Source organism: Microcebus murinus, chromosome 5 (assembly GCF_040939455.1).
Source record: "Microcebus murinus isolate Inina chromosome 5, M.murinus_Inina_mat1.0, whole genome shotgun sequence".
In the NCBI taxonomy this organism is placed as follows: Eukaryota; Metazoa; Chordata; class Mammalia; order Primates; family Cheirogaleidae; genus Microcebus; species Microcebus murinus.
In genome coordinates this window covers 85,526,725-85,549,884 of record NC_134108.1, presented here as the reverse complement: position 1 = coordinate 85,549,884, position 23,160 = coordinate 85,526,725, and the positions used below count along the sequence as shown (strand labels likewise).

Genomic DNA, 23,160 nt, shown 5'->3' with positions numbered 1-23,160 from the left:
ACAATAGAATAGTATTTAGTTTTAAAAAGGAAGGAAATTCTGACATATGTGACAACATGAATGAATCTTGAGGCTATTACACTAAATAAAATAAACCAGTCACAAAAAGAAATACTGTATGATCCCAATTATATGAGGTAGAGTAGTCAAAATTATAAAGACAGGAAGTAGAATGGTGATTTCTGGGGCTCTGAGAGTGGAAAGTGGCAGAATTGTTGTTTAATTGGTATAGGCTTTTAGTTTTTTAAGATGTAAAGAGTTATGGAGATGGATGGTGGTGATGGTTGCACAGTATTATGAATGCATTTAGTATTACTGAATTGTATGTTTTAAAATGGTTAAGATGGTATATTTTAAGTTGTGCATGTTTTACCAATTTTAAAAAAAAATTGAAAGAAAAGGTATAGTTAAGAACATATTTGATATATAGGCAATATGTGGAAGAAATATTAACCAAACTTATATCTGACATAAGAATTCTATCTATTGAACAATTGCTCTATTGATCTGTTACAATATAAAAAGAAATTATGAAGCTTAGTAAGACAAAGTGCACAAGTAAAATATAGTAAAAAATCTTGAACAGATTCTCACAAAGGGAGATATATAAATAGCCAATAATCACACAACACATTGCTTAATATGATTATTTATCTCAAAGAAGTGCTGATTAAAATTACTAGAATGTACCATTTTATGCCATGTATAGTACTTACATTAAAAACAAACCAATAAAACTGACAATTCCAAGTATTAGAGAGTATCCAGAGCAATTGGAATTATCACATCATCCTTATGGGAACATAAAATGGTACAACCTCTTTATAAAAATCTTTGGCAGTTTCTTTTAAAGTTAAACGTATACCTCCCCTGTCACCCAGCTACTGTAATCCAGTCTTCCAGTAACTGTAATTGTAGATATTTACCCTGTAGGATTGAAAGCCTACTACATCCATAAAGAGAATACATAGGAATTTTCATAGCAACTTTGGTCATACTAGGCACAAATGGGAAAAAAATGGGCTTTACTGGGAGAATGGATATAAAATTTATAGAATTTTCACACAATGGAATATTATGCAATGGAATAGTATGCCAACAATATTATTATATAAAACATATTTGTTATTATATGTCTATATAATACTTATGTAATAATAAAAATAGCAAATAAGTGATTCACACAACAACATGAATAAAATCTTATAAACATCATTTTTAGTGAAATAAGCTAGACATGAGAATATATCATGTATTATTATATGTATATGATTCTGAAAAGATAAAGTAAATCTAAGCTGTGATGATAAAAATCAGAAGAGTAGAGTGTGCTGGAAAGGGAAATCGTGAAACTTACTTGAACGACAGGAATATTGTATACCTTGAATTGTGTGGGCTTGAAAATAAACCTATATATTTTATAAATAAATATAAATATATTAACATATTGTGCATTATATTTAGAAATAAATAAAATCATATAATTTATGTATGTAAATATAATGAAACAAAACAATGAAAAACCAAAGACACACATGCCTTCACTCTTAACCATCTTCAAACAGAAAATCTGAACAATGAGAAAGAGAAATTAATGTGAATTCATTTTTATATATCTTAGAGTGCTACTTTTTAAAATAAGCTCTTGAGATAATATAAGGCGTGATTCTTAGAAGAGCAGAGATTCATGTTCCAAACACTTCAAAACACTGAAAAAACAACAAATATGGCAACATTTTTGTATCAGTAAACTCATATTGGTTGATCACTGGCTTGTTGATAAAGGAAGTTTCCACTGCTTTTAGTCACCACTGTCGCAGTTAATCAGAACTTTGTGCCAAAACTAATTCAGCTCTGAATTTGACCTGGTATTTGTATTGGATATGGTGGACTGAATAGGGTTAATGTATCAAAGGCAAAGGAATTGATAAGTTATTTGTCTGAATTGAAAACTGCTTGTGAGGTATCTCATTCTAAACATGTTCCCATTGAGATTCTAATGCATATTTTGAGCAACAGGTCACAGTTAGATATTTTTCTCCCTCGTTCTTCCCAAAATTGCTTCTTTTAAAAAATCTTGTATGGTAATGGGGTGATAAATGATTTACAAATATACTTAATTTCTTTTTAACAAGGATTAGATTGGCATCATGGCATTGAAATTAACCACTTCAGTACCAGCGTCGACTATAGTCGATAGCCACAGATGAACACAAGAGGCGACTTTAGTCGACAGCCGTGATATGAAGGCGCACAGCGGAGAGACAGCCAAAAGCTTTTACTTTTACTGCTTTTATCTCTGCAGTTGCAGTGTGTACGTTCAGCTACTAAGTTACTACGAATCTGTGACCTTTTAACAAGTCCTTAATAGGGTAATAACCCCTATCGTTATTTTCCTAAAGCTACTTGTAAAGTAAAACTAGCTTTCAGTGCTTTTAAAGCTTTCCTCATCACACAAGAGCAAAACGGATTTGTCTTCAATGCACAGCACAAACTATCATGCACGACTATGAGTGCCGGCTGTGGGCAAGGTCTCCCAGCCAGTGAGCATGGTACCAAAGTGGTTAAATGTCTCTAACTGACCAGAAGTAAAACTTGGTTTCTTTAAGGCCTGAAATTAATAATATAAACACACAATTCCATGGATAAAATAAAATACCAGAGGGACAAAAAAATTCATCTCTCCTCCACTTTCCCTCTTTAGAGAAGACAAAAAAGTAAAAGAACTATTCTGAGCTGATAAATAAAGATGTAACTATGCCCACTCTCTTGGAACCAAAATTTTCTCTAAAAGCAAATACTAACACAGTATGAAAAAGCTATTAAACTCTTCAAGAGCTCTGTACAAATGTTGCAGAGACAGTTTTGTTTTGTTTTATTCCTCTTGAAGGAAGGTAGGTTTTTACCAGTGTAAGCATTTTCCTAAATAATAATCTCCCTTAGGAAACTTAAATCTCAAATGTTTATAGGCAGAAAGGGCCTTCCATTATGCCTGTGAAGAATAAGCAAACCAAATGTTGACAACAAAGACTATGAAAGGGAATAATGGTTTATTTGCCAATAAAATAAGAGGTGATTGTAAAAGTTTTCATCCAGAAATAGAGAATTTTGGACAGAGGTAGCAAATGAAGGGAGTGGACATATTAAAGATAGGGAATCTCATTAATATGGTCCTCTAAAATTATGGTGGTAGCAAACTCAAATGTGCATAGTGGCCAGGTAAATAGTATAAATAAGTGCAGTTGACAACTCGGGTGAAATGGAAAGTACATGTCCCATCTCAAGGAAGCAACATTTCTCATAGCCAGGCTATTATTAATATCACCAAACTGAAAATGTTTCTAGGCCTTCTAAATTTTAATAAGAAGCAAAAATCAAGAGCATTATGACGTGGCCTAGTTTTAAAATATTGTCTCATCTTAATAAATCACCTTCCCCAATCAAATAGAACTAGATTCAGCCCGTAGGTCAAATTTAGCAAGCTGTTTTATAGTTAAATGTTGGGAAGCAGTGGTGCAAGAAGTCAAACCACTATCTTCTTGAAGATAGATCTAACTGGCTGAAGATTTCTTGTTCAGGACATAGGGTTCAGCACAAAGTCTGTGACCATAACTCATGAAACTGGTGGTCAAGGTGGAGAAGGAGACCTTGTCTTATGAGTCCTCTGCCTCCATGGGGAAGTAATTAACTCTCCTGTGTTTAGGGATAGGAAAATAATTTACATCTCCTCTTTCTTTAGTCCTTACCCACTGTTAAGCTTTGATTGAAATCCAGAGTTTCAGCATCAAGTTTATGACACTGAGAATAAACACAGGAAAGCCAGAATTCTCTCAAAGTCTCAAAGGAATACAAGCAGCACAAAGTCAGAAAGTCTAACTTGTTTTTGGGACTTCCCCAGCACTAAGACAAGTTGGCACATTTTAGAAGCTCAGTAAACATACCAGGGAGGATGACTGGAACTTTAGGGGTGCAGAGTCACACTTGGCAAAGTATGACCAGATCAAGATACTTCAGATGATTTACTTTGTTTTAGTTAGACAATGCTGGCAGCTATTCTGAAAAGACTAAGAGAAAAAGATGTCCAAGATAGGAAAACCAGGCAAAAGAATTTCTTGGAGGGAAAGAACAAAGAACTAAAATAGAACAGTGAGATGAATTACTCACTACAGAGGAAAGAACCCTTTCAAAATTACCTTGATTTGATTAATACATATGATATGCCTGTATCAAAACATGACATGTGCCCTATAAATATATACAACTATTATGTACCCATAATAATTAAAGATATTTCTTTTTTACAAAATGGGACATATTCATTTATATGTGGAATCTACAAAAGTTAATCTCATAGAAACAGAGAGTAAAAAGATGATTACTAGAGGGAGGTGGGGGGGTGGTAGGGAGAAGGAGGGTTAGGGAAAGGGATAATGTCCATCAAAGCATATAAAGTTTCACTTAGGCTGGAGGAACAAGGGATCTATTGTACTGCATAGTGACTACAGTTAATAATAATGTATTGTATATTTCCAAATTACTAAAAAATAGATTAAAATTCTCATTGCAAAAATACAATAAGTTGGTGAGGTGGTGTTAGGCAGGGACCAAATGTGCAGCTAGCAGATACAGGCCAGGAGGGCAGTTCCTAGGGGCGGAGAAGTGGGCTGGGCAGGTGAGGAGGAACCAATCGAGAAGGGACTGCAGGAAAACAAAGAACACCTGATAATCATGTATTTCAATCTCCTGGTAACATCCCACACCTCCCCTCTAATAAGCCCTCCTCCCCTCCAGTCCAATAAAAGGAAACCACCTGAGAGTTCTTAACATCTTTCCTCACTTCTGGAGACTGACCTGTTACTACCTCTGGAGTGTATTTTCTCTTTGTATAGCTTCCTTCTTTTATGCAGCACAAACTGCTAGTGTGGAATTGCTTCCTGTCTGCAATCACTCTGTGACACCAGTCTGCTTATGATTCTTCAAGCAAGGAGCCAAAGAACCAGGACAACAGTCCCCCAAAATGCCTGACATGACAGTGCTGGATATGTTAATTAGCTTGATTTAATTTTTTACAATGTATACATATATCAAAAAATCACACTATTTCCCATAAATACACAAAATTATTGTAGACTAAAAAATAAATTTATATATAAATAAATTTTAAAAGAATAAATTGGGAGCAACATTTTTCTTTTCTGTGCATTAGAATGATTGGGGTGAAAATTTCAAATCACAAATGTCTCCAAAGTTCTTTGCTTTTTAATGGATTATATTTCTATTTATTTTTCTTATTAAAAGCCACAACTGACCGGCCAGGTAAGTGCTTTAATACTTTAAAATGCTTTTAAGATTTCTTTAAATCTGGTTAGAGTGTATGAAAACACAGAACATTTCAGTCAAATAATGACAGTATAGGAAACCACTAAATTGCAGATGGAAATCATTGACATTTTAGAGATGCCATCAATTGTCATTTACAGACTAAGAGAATACTTCAGTCTCAAGAGTAATGACATTGTTTTTCTTCTAGACAGAACATTGCATTTTAGGTGACCATCAGAGTTACAGCCTCATTCTCTAGTTTCCATAGGTGAAGTAATTCAATCCACTTAAAACAAAGAAGTAGAATTTAAGAATATCATGTTCTCTTTCATCCCTTTCTAGCAAATTACAGAAAATCTATTCTTCAAATGGCACCTACAGATGTCTCACCTACAGATGGCAAGAATTTCCAAACTTTGAAAGTAGAATATATGCTATAGGTTTTGGCTTTGAGCACCCTCATTGGATTACTCTTCTCATGTCATAAGCCCATTGTCTTAGTTTGGATTCTGCTGAAATAGGAACCTGAGATAAAGATCTGTGTGCAGTTATGTATTTGGTAGATGATCTTAGTAAGTAAGCATGACAAAGTGAAGAGATGAGACCAGAGAATGATGAAGTCATTAGAAGAAGCCTTATTATGGTTATCGTTATGGGCAATGAGGGCCTGATTACCTCATGACTTTTTAGGAAGTGAGTAATACACAAATAGGATGATCCATATAGAAAGCAGATAGTTGGAATATTTACATATTGCCTTCCAGCTCCCATTAACATGATTCCCTGAAAATAAGACAGGGTCTTATATTTATTTTTCCTCAAGAAGACACCCTAGGGCTTATTTTCAGGGATGTGTTATTTTTTTTAAGTACAGTACAACAATCTACATTTATTCAAATATAGTTGTCTTCTTCTGGAACATCATAATCACTCTCCAAACCCCAAATTCCATCCTGAATTTCTTGCAACCCTATTTCCTTTAGAACCATTGGCCCCAATCTCTCATGTCCAGCGATAGAGCTCTTATGAGGCAGACGAGAAGGGCGTCTTCTTTTACTGCTCCAAGATGAAATGCATGGGTTGTGCAGATATGCTGTGTAGCCATGCCCATTACTAGGTCTTATATTCAGGGTAGGGCTTATATTGTGCAAATGCTTAGAAATCCTGCTAGGGCTTATTTTATGGGTAGGTCTTATTTTCGGGGAAACACGATATTTGAAAGGTGCCTTGGGGCACTGACATATTTTGAGCCCCAGCGTGCATGTAAGCAAAGGTGGTTCCATGATACAGGAAAACATACTTGAGAGGAAGCAGGAAGCACTTGCCATAAAAAAACTCTTCTTATGAAGTGACCTGAGATCACTCAGAACTGCTCATTCCAAATGCAGCTAAAATCAGAGGCCAGCCAAAAGACTATAGCTCGGGTACCACAGTAATTTTCTATGTCTCCTACAGGAAGTACAAAGGCTTGGTTTCCATAAATGTACCTGTAGGCCTGCTCCCCACCATGTGCTCTCACTATACAGCTGACCACAATACTCCAAGAAGCCAGTTATGTAAATTTTACTTAAAGTATACTTGGTAAAAGCAACTCTTCTTCAGTTTTCACTAAAATCTCTCTTTGCAATGGGAAGATTGGTAGTATTGTTAAACTAGATAGTCAGTTAGGTATGAGCAAGGGAGGAGGGAATGGAAAAGTTAGTGAGCTGGCTTGAACAAACAGCCCTTGAACAAGCAGACCTGAGAGGAAGAAAAGAACCATTTATTTCCCAGCATTGCACATGAACAAAGTGACCTTCCCCCATTATATTACAATAATAATAAATTAACATTGTGGTTTTGATGCTCCCTTATGGGCAAAACAGGGGAACTATCAATAAGAACAGAATAAACGCTGACCTCTCAAACTTCTTTGACTTCAACAAATCAAAATGCTCAGGGTTTGGGGCAGTTGTTCTTTTGGAGCCTGCACAGTCCCTTTCTAGAGAGTGTACTTTGGCTTCTGCATGAGTCTGTCCTAAGCCTGTCCACTTTCACTCAATAAACTTGCCACTATTGCTCTGTTGTGTGTGTATCATGAAATGCCTTTCTGTGATGTCACTTTACTCTAGTGACAGTATTAAAGTGTTCTTACTTTGGGTCTTGGGTGTATTTCTTCATATTGACTTTGCCAAAGAGCCCGGTATTTGGAAGTTATTGAGCCTTCATGAATAAACCTTATAATTTAATGTAATCTTGTCTTCAAGTAGTCACTCATGGTTAGAACCTGGGAAAAACAAAGGCAACTACTAGGAATCAAAACCACACCAGTGCCTAAAATAGTTGAATTGTTCAATAACTATGCCTTTTGTTACTCACTGGCTTTTAGGGTCATTCTTATTCAAATTTCTTGCATAATAATGCACTTCTTAATGTTAAGATAAAAATAGATTTTAAAGATATATCTATAGAGTTTCTTTAGGCTCGATTATTCTAAAGTATCAGATAGTCACATTTATAAAATATAAATATTGCTATCCTAGAAAATTAAATATAAGTGGATAATGACCTATAAATGTATGATAATTGATGTGTTTTTAATAGACAGTACCTCATCTCAAATCATTATTTTTAGTATCTTATTTTGTAGGGTATAAAAATTAACTGCTTCAAAATTGTTATGCAGCATATAAAGAATTACCAACAATAAGTCACTTGGCTCACTTTGCTATTGGTTTCATTTTAGAAAGATTTATTATGGGTTAATGAGTAATATAAAAGGTCTAAATTTTATATATTACTTCACTTCTAGATTTATTGCAAAGAACAATTTTACTTTGTAATATTAAATCAAAGTATATCACTTCTGAATTTAGAATTGATATTATATATTCACATACATATGCTTTTAATTCAGAATGAGCCTGATTTGCAAGATTGTAAAAAATTCTCTGGATGGTTTGCCACAATGTCAACAAGTAAGTATTTTAAAAGTGAGAATTTATTTTCTATTGAATATTGGTATTTTTTTAAATGTCATTTACTGGCACTATGGAAAGAAAATGAAAAGAGAAAACAATAAAAATCTATAGTCAACAGGCAGTTCTATGTATTAACATGCAAAAAGTTAAAACTGAATACAATTTAGAAATCAAATTAAAGTATGAAATGTTCTTTTATTTAAAAAAGATTCATGTCCTAGGAACTTTTGTGAGCACTGAGATAAAACAGTGAACAAAAGAAACTCCCGCCTTCAAGGAGATTCAATTCTAGTAGCAAAAGGTAAAATAGGTCAAAGATAATAAGATTAAGTAATAAAAGGCTTAGAAAGTGATAATTATTATGAAGGGGAACAAAAGGTAGGTGAATAAAGTGACAGTGTTATTTTTATATAATGTGGCTAGGCCTCTAACAGGAAGTTACATTTGAGAACTGATGGAATAAAACAGAAAACCATGCCCATATCTGACGAAAGTGATTCATAACCAGATGGAACAGCAAAAGCCAACTAAGGGGAGTGAGGGAGAAAGCAGTAGGAAATGAGATCAGAGAGGTAGCCAGTGGCCAGATTACATAGGATTGATTTATCAGGCCAAAGTAAGGAGTATGTGTTTCATGCAAGTATTATGGGAAGCTGAACTTGAGAGTGAAATGATCTGCTTTATATTTTTAAATGATCACTCTGAGTGCTGAAGAGGAAATATATTTTAATATGACAACAGTAGAAGATGCAGACAAATTAAGATGCTATATTTCAGGCAAGAGGTGATGGTGGCTTGAATTAGGGTGACTGTAATGGAGGTTGTGAAAAGTGGTTAAATTAAAATATACTTTGAAGATACAGCCAGAATTGCTGATAGATAGCATGATGATGTGTGACCAAAGACTCAAGAATATAATAATTCCACAAATTTGGCCTGAGACACTGGGTGAATAATGATGTCATGTCATTCACTGGGGTAGGCAACATGTCATTCACTGGGGTAGGCAACACTGCTGGCAGAACACGACTGGATAATTCCTCAGTTCTGGATCAGTTTGAGATATAATGTGGACACTCAAATGGACATGTTGAATAGAAATTTATGTGTCCAAGTCAGGAGTTCAGGGGAGAGGACAAGCCTTGTAAAACCCTTTTGGGAATTATCAGCATATTTATGGCATTTAAACAAAAAAAAATTGGATGAAATCCCTTAATCAGTGAATATATCTAAAAAACGCAGAGAAAGACTAATGTTAAACAATTACAGGATCCACTAACGGTGGCAGAAAATGATGAAATTGGTAATTGTGGAAACTGGAATCTAAGTTGAGAAAGTATTAATATTTTATGTACAAGGAATGGGTAAAATACTACTAATAACGTGCTAAGATGCAGATGCAGAATTTGTCTTTGAATTTAGCATTGTGGGGATAATTGGTGATGCCCAACAAGAAGGATATGATGTTAGTCTTAAGATTAAAAGCATGATTGAAAATGGGTTTGAAAGAGAATGGGAAATGAGAAAATGGATATTCACCATAGACTACAGATTTGATAATTCTGTTTAAAAAGAAGAGATAAAGGAAGTGGGTTAACAGAAATCATTAAAAGGGAAAGATTAAAAAATGACATGAGAAAGAGGTAAAGATTAATATTTATATGCTGATAGTAATGACATAGCATGGAGGAAAGAATTTGTGTTACAGAAAATAACTGAAAGATAAATGTTCTTTAATAATAGTTGATAAAGGACAGAATCCACACAGCAGTAAAAGGGTTGATCATAGACATAAACATGGAAAAAGAGAGAAAACAGTATATAAATGCAGATGCACATAGATAGTTGTTACTGGGAAGATTAAGAAGTTATTTTATGATAGTTTTTATTTTCACATGGATACAAGAAAGAAAGATAGTTGAAACTTCAGTAGAGGGATTGATAAAGGTTTAAAAAGAGAAGAGAAAGCTAGAAACAGTAGGCTAGGATATAGCTAGAAATAGTAGGCTGGGAAATTGAATTGATCAGGAAGATGTAGGATTCTCAGGCAGTACCAAGAGCTTCCTTGATGTCTGTGGTCAAGAACTCAAGGTAAGAGCATTTTCTGTGTGTGTGTGTGTGTGTGTGTGTGTGTGTGTGTGTGTGTGTGTATGTGTACATGTATTTTTTTTTCTCCCAGAAATAACAGTGATAATAATAGTGAGCCATAGAATCTAGGCTGGGAAAGAAAGAAATGAATTGTTTTGGAAAGAGGCAAAATTGGTGGTCTGAAAATAGCATTAATGAGTAATTCTTGGAAAGCTTGTGTGTTTTTCCTATTCATCTCTTCAGAGACTGCATTGATCTTTTACTCTCCAAAGTTCCATTAACACCACTATTTCATAATATGGACCTTCAAGAGGGGATTGAAGTAATCATTTAAAGCATAGTAGAAAAAATAAGTTGAATTTTATATGCTGTTCTCCTAACAATTTGTTAGCTTTTTCTAACTCTCTCTCTGACTGGCGCTTGGGTTCTAGCTTGCCAAATCTTGTCAAACCCTTTCCTTCACTGCATACTGTCCTCACCTTCATTTTCTCCCCTTTCCTTTTCTAGTGAAGGGTATAAGACCTACCAATAATGACATTTCAGGTTTCTAAAATAAAATAGCAGGTTTTCATGCTCACACACAGTATCAAAATAACTTGACAAGCACTTCCATTCGCTTAGCGTTTTCAATCAGCATTTTGGTGGTTCTCTCTTAGATATTAACTGATATTCAAAGATTTTCTGATGTTAACAAAACACCTCTACATAAAGAGTTACATAAAAAAAGAAAACCACACATACACACAAGAAAAAAGTGATCTGGAGAAGATGGAGGCAATGCAAGGAAGAAAACAAGACAAAAAGCTTTATAAATGTTATTTTAGAGAAAAGAGAAGACATTTTATTAATGAAAATTCCAGAATGCAAAAAAAGTAACATTAGATCAGATGAACAGAGTTTGAAAATTAAAAATGAAAGCTAAATATTAACAATGTAAGAGAAACATTGGAAAAAAAATCTTTTTCCAAATTAGCAAAAATAAAAATAAACAGAAAATCAGAGAGGAATATTAATATGGTTATAAGACTGTTAACAACTTTTGACTAAGAGAATTTTTGATATGACTATTTGGGGAGGAAGGCATAAGAAAAATTTTGTACTTGGTAATGGAGATGGTGACAAGCCAGCTAAGTTCTTATTTTTCATAGGAACATTTAATGAAATAATGTACAAAATAGGAAAAAAAAAAGCTCAAAAATCAGCAGCATAAGCATGCTAAACAATAGAGATAGAAGAAGTAGTTAAGAATGTTAAAAGAAGTTGCTTCTGAGAGCATGTGTGCAGTATTTTCTATATTTGCCTTGGGATATTAACCCCCCCACACACACCTCACCCCTACTTTATACAGGCAAGTAAGACCTTTTTCAGAAGTATTACTGGTATAGCACATCTTTCATCCAAGTGTTGTTATAGAACCACATTTAGGAAGTAACTGTAAAATGTAGTCATTACTAAGCACAGTGCTTACACATAGGTGGGGAAATCAAAGCATTTTGAGGAATATTGTGAGTATGTATAATTTTTATAAACATTTTAGTCTTTGTGCCATGTCTATTATTTACCCTAATATTCCAGACTTGTTGACTACTAACTATGGCTAAAATTCTTGGGTGCTTCTTTTATTTAATTTATGACATGATAAATCTTTCTTTTGGATACAACTTAATATACTTGCTATAAAGATTCTAAGGTCTCCTAGAAATATCCAAGATTCTTTCTTGATTTAACATCTTCTAATAATGTAATTACATAAAAATATATACATATTGGTTAGTAGGGAAATATTTCATTTTTATAGGTAATTCAGTATAATTTTGGTTCTTGATCTCTCTCTCTCTCAATCTCTTTCTACCTCTCTATCTATACAAATTTGTATGTGTGTATATGTAGATGTGTACCAACATATAGTTGGCATCTCAATCCTAAACAAAGCCAACTTTTTCTATGGTTTTCCAAGTTTGCTTTGTTTAAATTCACCTTCCCAACTCCTTACCTTAATCCTGGCCTCTGATAATAATTTCCTTTCATAATTTTTGCCATGGAAATTAATGTCATCTGAAGAGTATCTTCATAGAAATTATATATCATGTAAGGTTATTGTCTCTTATATATATATATGTATGTTAGAGAGAGGTAAATATGAATGAATAATTTTTTTATGGTCATAGCTTTCAGGTTGAACTATGAGAGTTTAATTCTCCAATTCTTCCAGGAAGCAGAGTGGCCAGTCTCTGACACACCAGACTTGAATTGATGGCTAAATCAATTCAGAATTGACTTCATCCATAGAGACGCTTTGACTACCCCAATTACTGCATAGCAATTTCACCTGATGTCCCATGTCACAGCAGCAATCCAGATGTGAAAACTCCTCCTTTACAATGGTATGTGAGTTTTTATGTTCTTGTAATGAATATTGTTGATATTAAGAGGAAAGCTTTTTTTTTGTATATGAATAGCCTAAAATAGAATTCACTGAGAGCCATGCACATAAGGACAAGGTATTGATAGCTAGCAAAGCAATGGCAAAAGACTAAGGTCTTGCCTGAATGTTTAACATCATTTTCAAACCCTCTGAAATATCATACGGGAGAAAATTCAATTTTTTAATTTAGCCACTATATTTTAATATATTAGTGTTTCTTTGTTAAAGTAGTTAATCTTATCTGGATGAATATAATCAGTTACTTTTTTTTTATCATTTATAATCTCAGATTATCTCACATATTTATTTGAGTTTTGTTGACTGTGTCTCCCCACTGACACATAAGCTCTTTTTTGGTAGAAACTTTCTCTATTGTGTTCACCAGACTTTCCCCAGGTCCTTGAACAATTATTGGAACATAAACATTTGGAAAATTAACAAATAGGAAATGCAATTGTATTCTGTGGCCACTAATGTGGTAATTCAATCAAATAAAGTAATTGGCTATTAGAATTAACATCTGGATTGTAAATCTATAGTATAAATCTTCAATAGTAAACTCTGTAAGTTTTATTCCTTCTTTGCAACTGTTCCTCTTGCCATTTAAGCTGATATAGGGCTTTAAATAAGTTGCTTTAAGACAACTGGAAAAACAGCCTACAGAAAAGTGAATTAAAGTAGTAAGTGAATATTTGTAATTCAATGACATAAACATCATTTTTCAATGTAAAATTTCTATGTGTAAGATACAGCCTTTGATAAGAGAGAATTTGATTAGTGAGTTCTAAGTGGTAAAGGCAAAGGCAATAATTTTTATAACGAGGTCTTGGCTTGGATATTGCTTGGACCTAGTAAGCAAAGCCCATGGAAGAGACTGTGGGCATCAAAAGCACACCAGCTCATGGCACCCAAATGCCAAGGATGATGTATTTCTGCATTTCATAGAAATTGGACAGAGGAAAGAAGTGACAGATCTCTGAATCAGAAATATATTGAATTCTAAACCTAAAGTAACTGAATTTTATCTTGAAAAACTTACACGTTGACTTGGCACATTGACATTCTCCTCTGTTAGATGAAATTGGGCCTGTACATTATATTGAGTTCATTATTACAGAAATAACATATTTTTGCACATCTGAGTTGTCAAAATGAATTTTGAATATTGTCACACAAGGGAAAAGTGGTTGAGCACAATTCAGCTGCCTGCTTCTGTATCTGCTCCTGCCTATATTAATAGGACATGGAAATGGTAAATACTATGCTAGTAAAACTATTGCCCTTGAAAAAGAGAAGTAATTACCATTGATCTAACACTAAATATAATCAAATACCAAATATTTGCCATAATGTTTAAGTTTTATGACTACAGACATATTTATCAATCAAACCAAAAATAAACACTAAACCATTAGTATTTAAATTCTTATAGATGTATAATGTGTAATTATGAAGTTGAAATTATCTAGTTCGTATATCTTTAATTTCTCAATTATTCATTTTTATATTCTATTTTAATATATCACACTAAAATAGGAACCCATTCTATTTTAATATATCATATTAAATAGGAACTTGGCTGACAAGTTGTAGCAGAGTAGACTAAACTTTGATGGACATTAGAGATAAAGTGATGTGCAAGTAGAGATGTGAAGTCTCTTCGGATGGGCTGATAATTAAATTTCACAAGACTATCATAAATTCAATAGACAAAATGGGTGCTGTGGAAGAAAATAACATGAAAAGCTAAAGTTAGTCTAAAAATCCTTTCTATATAATAGTAGCATTTGAGTTAAGTTATGAGGTCCGGTACTAGAGATAGGAGAGGCAGGGCATTTTAGGCAGCAGAAATTATGTGATAAATAATATCTTTCAGTAACAAAGAAAAATTACAACTAATCAATTGACCCTATTTTACCAAACTATGCTCTCCTGTGCATGTGATCAAAGCTGATTGTTGTAGCTCTTAATGCAATTTGGGTATTTGCCTCTATGAAAAAAAATATTCAAAAGACAGGCTAAGTATCTCAAACACAGAGAATATTATAGTGCTTACAGTCATATATGTGCATGTGTGTATGAAATATATCTTAGGAAAAATATGCATCACTTAGAACAAAATAAAATTATATTTCATTATTCTGAACTATTGATTTGCATTTCTATATTTTCAGATGGTATGATTATCAAAGTCATTAATTCTTAGACAGAATTTAGGTATTTTTATTTTTATAATATATTTCTACTTTCCAGTAAATATATACATTTAAATATAGATATATGTATAAATATAGACATGATCAATGCAATTATATTAAAGTCCTTAAACACAGGTTCATAAATTTTTATTTATATTTTAATAATATGTGAGTATAGTTGTGTCTGGTTGAGTAGAAATTTATTTGCTAATTGAGTGAATCACTCTATTTTAGAAAGCAATATATAATTTACTATTTGTACTTATCATTGCTAAATTTAGATATCACTTAAATTGAAACTGGAATTCATAAGCAAATGTTCTTTAATAAAGCCAAAGGTAGACCATTCTAGGAATCAACTGATTTTTGTCTTTTGTAAGATAAAACTTAAGCCTATGATCATATGCCATCACCTGTGTATTTCATTATCAGTAAATTCTGCCAGTCCCCTACATGTGTAAATTTGGACCCTATTTGTGATAGTTTATAATTCATAATACTTTAGGTAACTAAATTATAGAATGGCTTTAAAGAATCAAGTGTGTAAATGTTGGTTTATTGTCTGTCTCTAATTCTAGACACTATAAATCTCCATAAGGATAAGGATCGTGTCAATCTTGATCACCAGAAAACCTCAACAGCTAATTGAATAAAAGGTATAGAGTGAAAAATTACTGAGTTAATAAATGATGATATGTGCACATTTATTGTTGAATGTGATGTAATCCTCAAAAAAAAAAAAACAAACCCATTGATTTAGAGGAAGAAGGATCATAAAATGTCCTGGTTGTAGAGTTTGGAAAAATATATGTCCTTAATAACTGGATTACAAAATGAATAGATATAGTAGATATAGGCAAAGCTAGATGTTTATAATATATTTGGTTACCACATTTTAACACATTTAATGTTCTTTCCTCTTTCTTCCACGTTACTAATACCATTTCACCCAAATTTTACTTTTTCTGATGGAGTAAAATTAGAGTAGAAATAAAACTAGAATAGAAAGGGATGTGCATTTTTTTTTTCCTGGCTATGTCACTACTGGATGTGTGATCTTGAAAAATATGCAAAAAGTGTAAGATCCTTGTATCTTAAAATTTAAGATTCTCTCAGTAAAACATTACAATGCCATGACTTCCTGGAAATGGAATAACAGAGAAATGAATGAATTTAAACATCTTTCACACAACCATAGAGCTTTAGAAGCCTTGAAAAAGAAAGATGTCCAGAGGAGGCTAAGACAAAATAAACACTACAAGTGTCTGAGAATAACAAAAAGCTTTATATGTCCATGTATGAAAGAGAAGGTCAATTTGGATGTCAAAAGAGCATGTAAAGAAAGACAAATACATGTAACTCCCCTGAGGGAAATGAACTTCTTTTGAATGTCCAGTCACATATCTTTCTTGGTATAAATCCAAACTGTATAATTATTTTTTCTTAGCATTTGACTGAAATTCTGAGATAAATTTTTAATTTCTCACTTTCCACTGCAACTAAAGATGGACCTGTGAGGCAGTTACGCTCAATGAGATATCAGCAGAAATCTTTACTGGTATTCTGGCAGCGGCACCACTCTTCATGGTTTTCCTGACTTCAGTGTGTACACAGAGACTAGAAGCCCAGCAGCAATTCTGAATTCATCAGACTGTAAACACTAAAGGACCAACTAAACCATAACCCACCTGGTACTGTGAAGCCACTCAACCAACATAGCATCTCTTTATCTGTAGAATTCTTGTCAGGTGATAAAAAAAAAATAGACCCTATTTATTAAAGCCAACAACTAATTGAGTTTTCATTGACTTGTAGCTAAATCATCAGGCAAACATGTATCAGAAAATCTTAAACAATTTGCTACCTGTAGCATATTAGCCAAACATTTTGAAATAATACTAAGTACCATATTTTGTAATGAAATTAGAGAGGTTGTCAAAAGAAAAATAAAAAAACATGTTAATCTTTCAAATGTTAAGATAAATTTAAAATATCAGAGAAAGATTCTATAACAAATAACTGTACAAAATGTGCTTCTCAGTGATATTGAGCTCAGTGTGCCATTTCTTATTTTAACACAGCCAGCAGTAGTAACAATAGCAACAACCACATCATGGTGGGGGGTAATGCTAGTTTGGTATCTATGGTCCCAAATAGAAATCTTAATAATTTGGAAAATTATAGGCAATATGAAACTTAGAAAGTATACTGTTTTTATTGCCAAAATTTAATGCTGATTATTTGTGTAATAAAATTTGTAGATAATGGTATTTTTTTTTTTAGAAAGAATTAATCTGAGACTTTTTGTGCATGTAGCAATTGTTACCAAGGTAACCTTCTCTGAAGCCATCAAGATTTTTTCAGGAAAGATACCTGTATATTCTTTGTTCAGGTCACTTAACTTTCTCTTGCCTTTTGATCACTTATTCTCTGGAAATACTTCTAGTTCCTTATTATTTTTGTCAGTCTAATTTCCATTTGCCTAGTGTTTTCATTCCTGCCAGCAGAAAACTTAATATTAGACTTACTTAACTAGTTTCCCTCAGGGTAGGAACCCATATGATTTCAGCACTGTAAAATTCAGATATTAATAAATTGAGATTTGATATTTAAATATATCTTGTTAGACCCACATCATTCATACTGGAATGCCAAAACAATGCAGTTTGTTGTATTTTGTAAATGTAATTTCTCACCAGAAGTTTAGAAAACTAATGCCTCTACCTTCCATTAGTTCCTTGATAACTTTTGTCATTGTGTGTGGATTGAATTGATGTTATGGAATAATATATTAAGAAAGCTAATTCCAAATCATATTTTCTGCTTAAAATCTAAATTCATAAGGGCTTTCTTATTGATTGCTAGTATATAAGTGTTTTAAAAAGCTAATCATTATATTTAGAAAACAATATTTGTGTCACAGGTATAACAATGTTATTTCCCTTAGATTATTCATATAGCAATACTTATATTATAGCCATACAAATATATTTCAGATAAATTCACTTTAAAAATAATAAAAATATAAAATACTTTAAAATATAGTCTTATTATTTAGCAAATTATAGATAAAAACACATAATTTTAGTTATTATTTAGTTCTTTTACAAGACACAGAGTATCATTTGACATCCCTGCCATGTTTGCATCCAGAAAATTATTTCAGATTTGGGGCATAAATATGAGGTTGTCATGTATTTACAGACAACAATATATTGTTACAGACAGGGTAGTTTTAGGTTTACCTGTGTAACCAGGGGCACAGAGGCAGTTGTATCCATCATTCCTGTTAACACAATTTTCTCCATCTAGACAGGGTGAAGTTTTACATTCATTCATACCCAATTCACAGAAGGATCCATGGTACCCAGGTTTGCAATTACATAAAAATCTAGAGAAAAGTGGGAAAATGAGAAAAAAAATCTAAAAATAAAAATTATTTATTATATACACAAAATGTATGTATTGAATTCAAGACTTTGACTTAATTTAAATAAATGAAAATATATCCATTTTATTCTTTCCTTTAAAAAATACAGCAATTCCTTTTTAAAAATATTTTTTCTTCTCAAATGTTCTTCATGTGGGAAATTTTAAAAAGGAATATGTTTGAGGACATAATTACTGTGAACTTGATAAATACTAATACTGAAATACAGAAGTAATTTTGATAAGTGAAATTAACTTGATAGAAAAAGTACATTTAGCAAAAATAACTGTACACAGTTTTTTTCTTTTAGAAGTCTAAACAAAGAGGGTTTACCAGCTTTCATTACAATGCTTTTGAGGTATATTTTAATTCAGATTTTCTGAGAGAACTCCTTCTAATTAACCTCATTCATCATTTTATGACCACAGAAATCTAACATCCTCATGATTTTCCTTTACTTATCCAACACACATTAACTGACTAAGTGCCAGACATTTGTCATGTACCCAGATCCAAGTGTAAATAAAAGTTGAGCTTGCTTTGAAAGTCTCATAAACAAGTTAGGAATATAGACATGTAAATATTACAGTAAATTACATTAAATATTTGTTGTACAATACAAAAATTACAATAAATATTACAATATATGTCAATTAAAGACAGTCCCTATGAAAGCACCACTAACTACTAGAAGAGGTGATAGGAAAGGTTTTACTGATTGGTCATAAAGAAAGAGTGGGATCACCTTTTTTAGATTCCTCATATGAATGAAAACATGCAGTATTTATCTTTTTGTGCCTGGCATATTTCACTTAACATAATGTCCTTCAAGTTCATACATGTTGTTTCAAATGACTGGAATTCATTCTTTTTAAATGGCTGAATAGTATTTCTTTGTGTATATACACTGTATTTTCCTTATACATTCATCTGTTAAGTAAAATAACCCAGCCAGATAGGGAAGGGGAATGGGGAGAGGTTGGTCAATGGGTACAAAGTTAAGATTAGAAAGAGTTCTGCTGTCCTATTGTACAGTAGGATAACTATAGTCAGCAATAAGGCATTGGATATCTCAAAATATCTAGAAGTGAGGATTTTGGAAGTTCCCACCAGAAAGAAAGAAATGATAGATGTTTGAGGTGACAGCTATGCTAATTACCCTGATTTGTTCATTACATAATGTATTCATATATCAAGATATCACATTGTATGTTCTAAATATGTACAATTATGATGTGTCCATTAAAAATAAAATTAATAAAAGAGTGAAGGATCTTTGTATCAGTTGGACAGAAAGCATTAAAATTGCATGGTATAAAAGAGAACTGTATTTCCATGTGACTAGGGAATTGACTGTAATCACTTTCCTATGATAACACTAGTCCAATTACTGATTCCTTGAATTTATGTTCAAATAGTAAAAGTGTTTTTCTTCATCTCCTCCATCTTGCTAATATATCTGCATCTACAGGAAAATAACATAATGAATCTATTGAACACCTTACTAAAATCAAGATATACTTGTTAATGATGTTGTCCTTGATTGCTATTGAGTGTTCTCAATGAATTAATAATAATGCCAAGGAATTAGAGTAGCTAGGAAATGAGCACATAATTCTCAATGTAGCAATGAAGGGTATATCAACAAATGATTTTTTTTCATATTGACAAATTTGAAAATGTTATATTACTATAAAAACAAAATAATGATGTTGATCTCAATTTATGCATCTCTCATCTAATTATGACAGTTCTATCATATTTCTGGAAGTTTCAAAATGTACTTTCTAGTTTGGAATATTGAATATTAAGAAATAATTTAGGGACATCTTGCTTCTCAATGGTATATTTGTGATAATTATCCCTGATTTTCTCAATCTCTTCTAAATAGATTACTCGTTTAATTTATAGAATTTTTCTCTCTCACACTTGCTCTCATTTTGAAAATTAGGATGTAGTCATATCTCTTGTCTTTTTATCACCCATATTCTGTTTTCTGTGAATACAAAAGGTTTGTCAGGGGCTGCATGATTGATCAGAACTATAAAATCTGGAGACTTGAATAAACAAAATAGGAGATGCTCTTCGTTGATGATTCTTTTCCAAGTCAATGATCTCTATACTACTTGTCAAATGGAGCCTTTCTAACCAGTTTGTTCTTCACTTACTAGTTGACGAATGTCAACTTTTGTAATAGTTTTTCCCTTTCACTCATTTATTTATTTTGTAACAATATGGACTCATAGATTCTTATTTTTTCAATGAATCAAATATATAACTATTTTTGTTTATTTTGATGTTTATTTTTTTCTGAGATTTGGCTAAAGGAACCTCTCCAAACTAGCTTGTCTTTCCTTTTGACTGTCTTCATCATTCTCTGAGCATTATCACTTTCTAGCACAAGATGTTCTAGACTTATCTTAATACATTCCCCGTCTTGGAGCTGGAATCACCAATTTTGCCCAGAGACTTGGTCTAGGTGAAGAATGTTATTTAGAAACCAAGATAATTGATATGTGCATCACTATATGTGTATAAATATAGCTATATGTATGCCTATATTACTATATATATGTATACACAGTTATTGATATATGTATATAACTGTGTTTATATATATATATATATACACACACATTAGTCCATTTCTATATCTATGTGCATGTTTGTGTATATGTATGTTTAAAATGCGTACTTATTTATATATGAACTCATACAAAATACTTTAAGCCTAAAGTAACACAATAGGGTTCATTTTTTTCTGGTCCATTTTTCATATATTAAATTCCTTTTCTTACCTGTGAGAAACTAGATTTTAATTATATTAATACTTACTTATTTTTCCATCAATTAATGAGAAATCTTTTGTGGATCATCTTATTGTTATGCAGAAGATGTAAGATTTTAATTTTTATTTGTTTGTGTTGTTACCTTGAAAATGCATGATGAGATTCAGGTTTCCTCACCTACCTAGAATTCTTTGTTCTTTTTTCAATTGTAATTTCCTTCTGAATTTTTGTCTTTTGGATCCTTTTATAGTTTTTACTACATGTTATATTCATTGTTTGCTTACATGCTCTTCCTTTAAATATATTTACACTAATTTAAAATGAGCTTCTCAGAAAGTTCTGCTTTTTCCTTTTTGTTCTTTTTTTTCAGTGTAAACATTTATTATGTAACTTGTTTTCAGAATCTCAAATTCTTACTTTACCTCTTCTGTTTTTAAAGGTGATCTCACAGTAAATACACACATACACATGTATTACTTTTTTAACGTCTTCAGTATACAGATGACTATGCAAAGAATTATCTCTATGATTATGGACCATAATAATATTTTCTTCCAAGAATTCTTTACTTCTACTTCAGGAGCCTCTTTCTACTTTTTATTTCAATCAAGAGCATTATTAAATTCTCTCAATTTTTGAAGCTACTTCTGGAACCTGAAGTTTTCCACACTGAAAAAACATGCTTTATTTTTAGATAAAATACATTTTAAATACTATTAAAGATAGATAACCCATAGATACCTGCTTAATTGGAGTATAGAGGATCTTTGCTTTTTTAATAGTGATCCCAACAAATCCTGGGAGTCTAGTGTTCTTTGTGAATGGCATCTAAAATTTTGCAAATATTAAAAAAAAAAAGTTATAGAATCACTATAGTAGCCCTGGTAGAACAGATAGTTTACAGAAAATATTTAACTGATTTTTTCCTATTTTCCCCCATGATAAGCAATATGAGGGCAAATTTCTGTAAAAATAAACATTTACTGTAGAACAGAGCTTCTACCTTGAATCTCTATGTTTAGCCCTCCCCAGAAGAATTAAAATGTACATATATATTTTCTCTCTCGCACCTTCCTTCTCCTCTGCTCTGCTCTTTTCCAACTCCCTCCTCTAATAAAAAAAGGCAAGAACAATGCTGAACAGGCAAAACTATTTTTTTGTTTTTTACTTTGCACCCTATCCTGGCCCTTCAAAATGTTATTTAAAAAAGGTACATAGGGTATATCTGAAGGGATTCTCACCAAACTTTCCTCTTACTGGCTTCTAGCTAAAGTGCACAATCTGTCCAGCTTTAGAATAATTTTCCTTTCACTATTGTATGCTGCAGGTCCCTCTATACTGACCACATCTACTGAGGCTAAGGGAAAAAATAAAAGCGAGCCTGATTTTATTAATGTCTTAAGTGATCCAGTCAAATTTATAACAATTATTACATTTTACATTGAAAGTTTCTAAAACATTTCTCTCTTGTCCTAAAACTCAGTATTAACAGCTTTTAAAATATATAGGCACATATATAAAAATATGGTGTATCTCAAGACAACAATTAAGATCATGAAATATATTTTTGATAAATTAAAAATTTCTAATTTAAATGTAAAGCTGTTACTCCAAAAGTTTTATTGGAACTATACTTAAATATGTTGTCAAAGTATTAGAAATTCTTGTTCATATTATATTTTAATTTGATGGTCATCCCAAATTTTTCAGATAGGTTTTCAAGATACTTTTCCACACACTAGGATACATTTAAACAGATGATTTCTGAAGAAAATTCAGTACATTAAAATAGGGATAAAGAACTATAATTTACATAAAATTATATTGGCAAAATGAAAGAAGACAGAAAAATACAAGATAATCACAAGAATTTATAGCCCTAAAATTAGCTCAGGCTTACATTTTATTTACATTATTCTTTTATCCTGCTTTTATCTTATCCCAGATG

The 23,160-nt window shown here is 32.2% G+C and overlaps 1 protein-coding gene across 1 annotated transcript in view; it reads right to left on the bottom strand.

The window, feature by feature from the left end:
* EYS (EGF-like photoreceptor maintenance factor) overlaps nucleotides 1–23,160 on the bottom strand; it is a 1,642,296-nt gene that overhangs the window by 974,938 nt on the left and 644,198 nt on the right. The window contains 1 exon segment of the mRNA XM_020287130.2: nucleotides 18,239–18,384. Coding sequence (XP_020142719.2) covers nucleotides 18,239–18,384 — 146 coding nt within the window.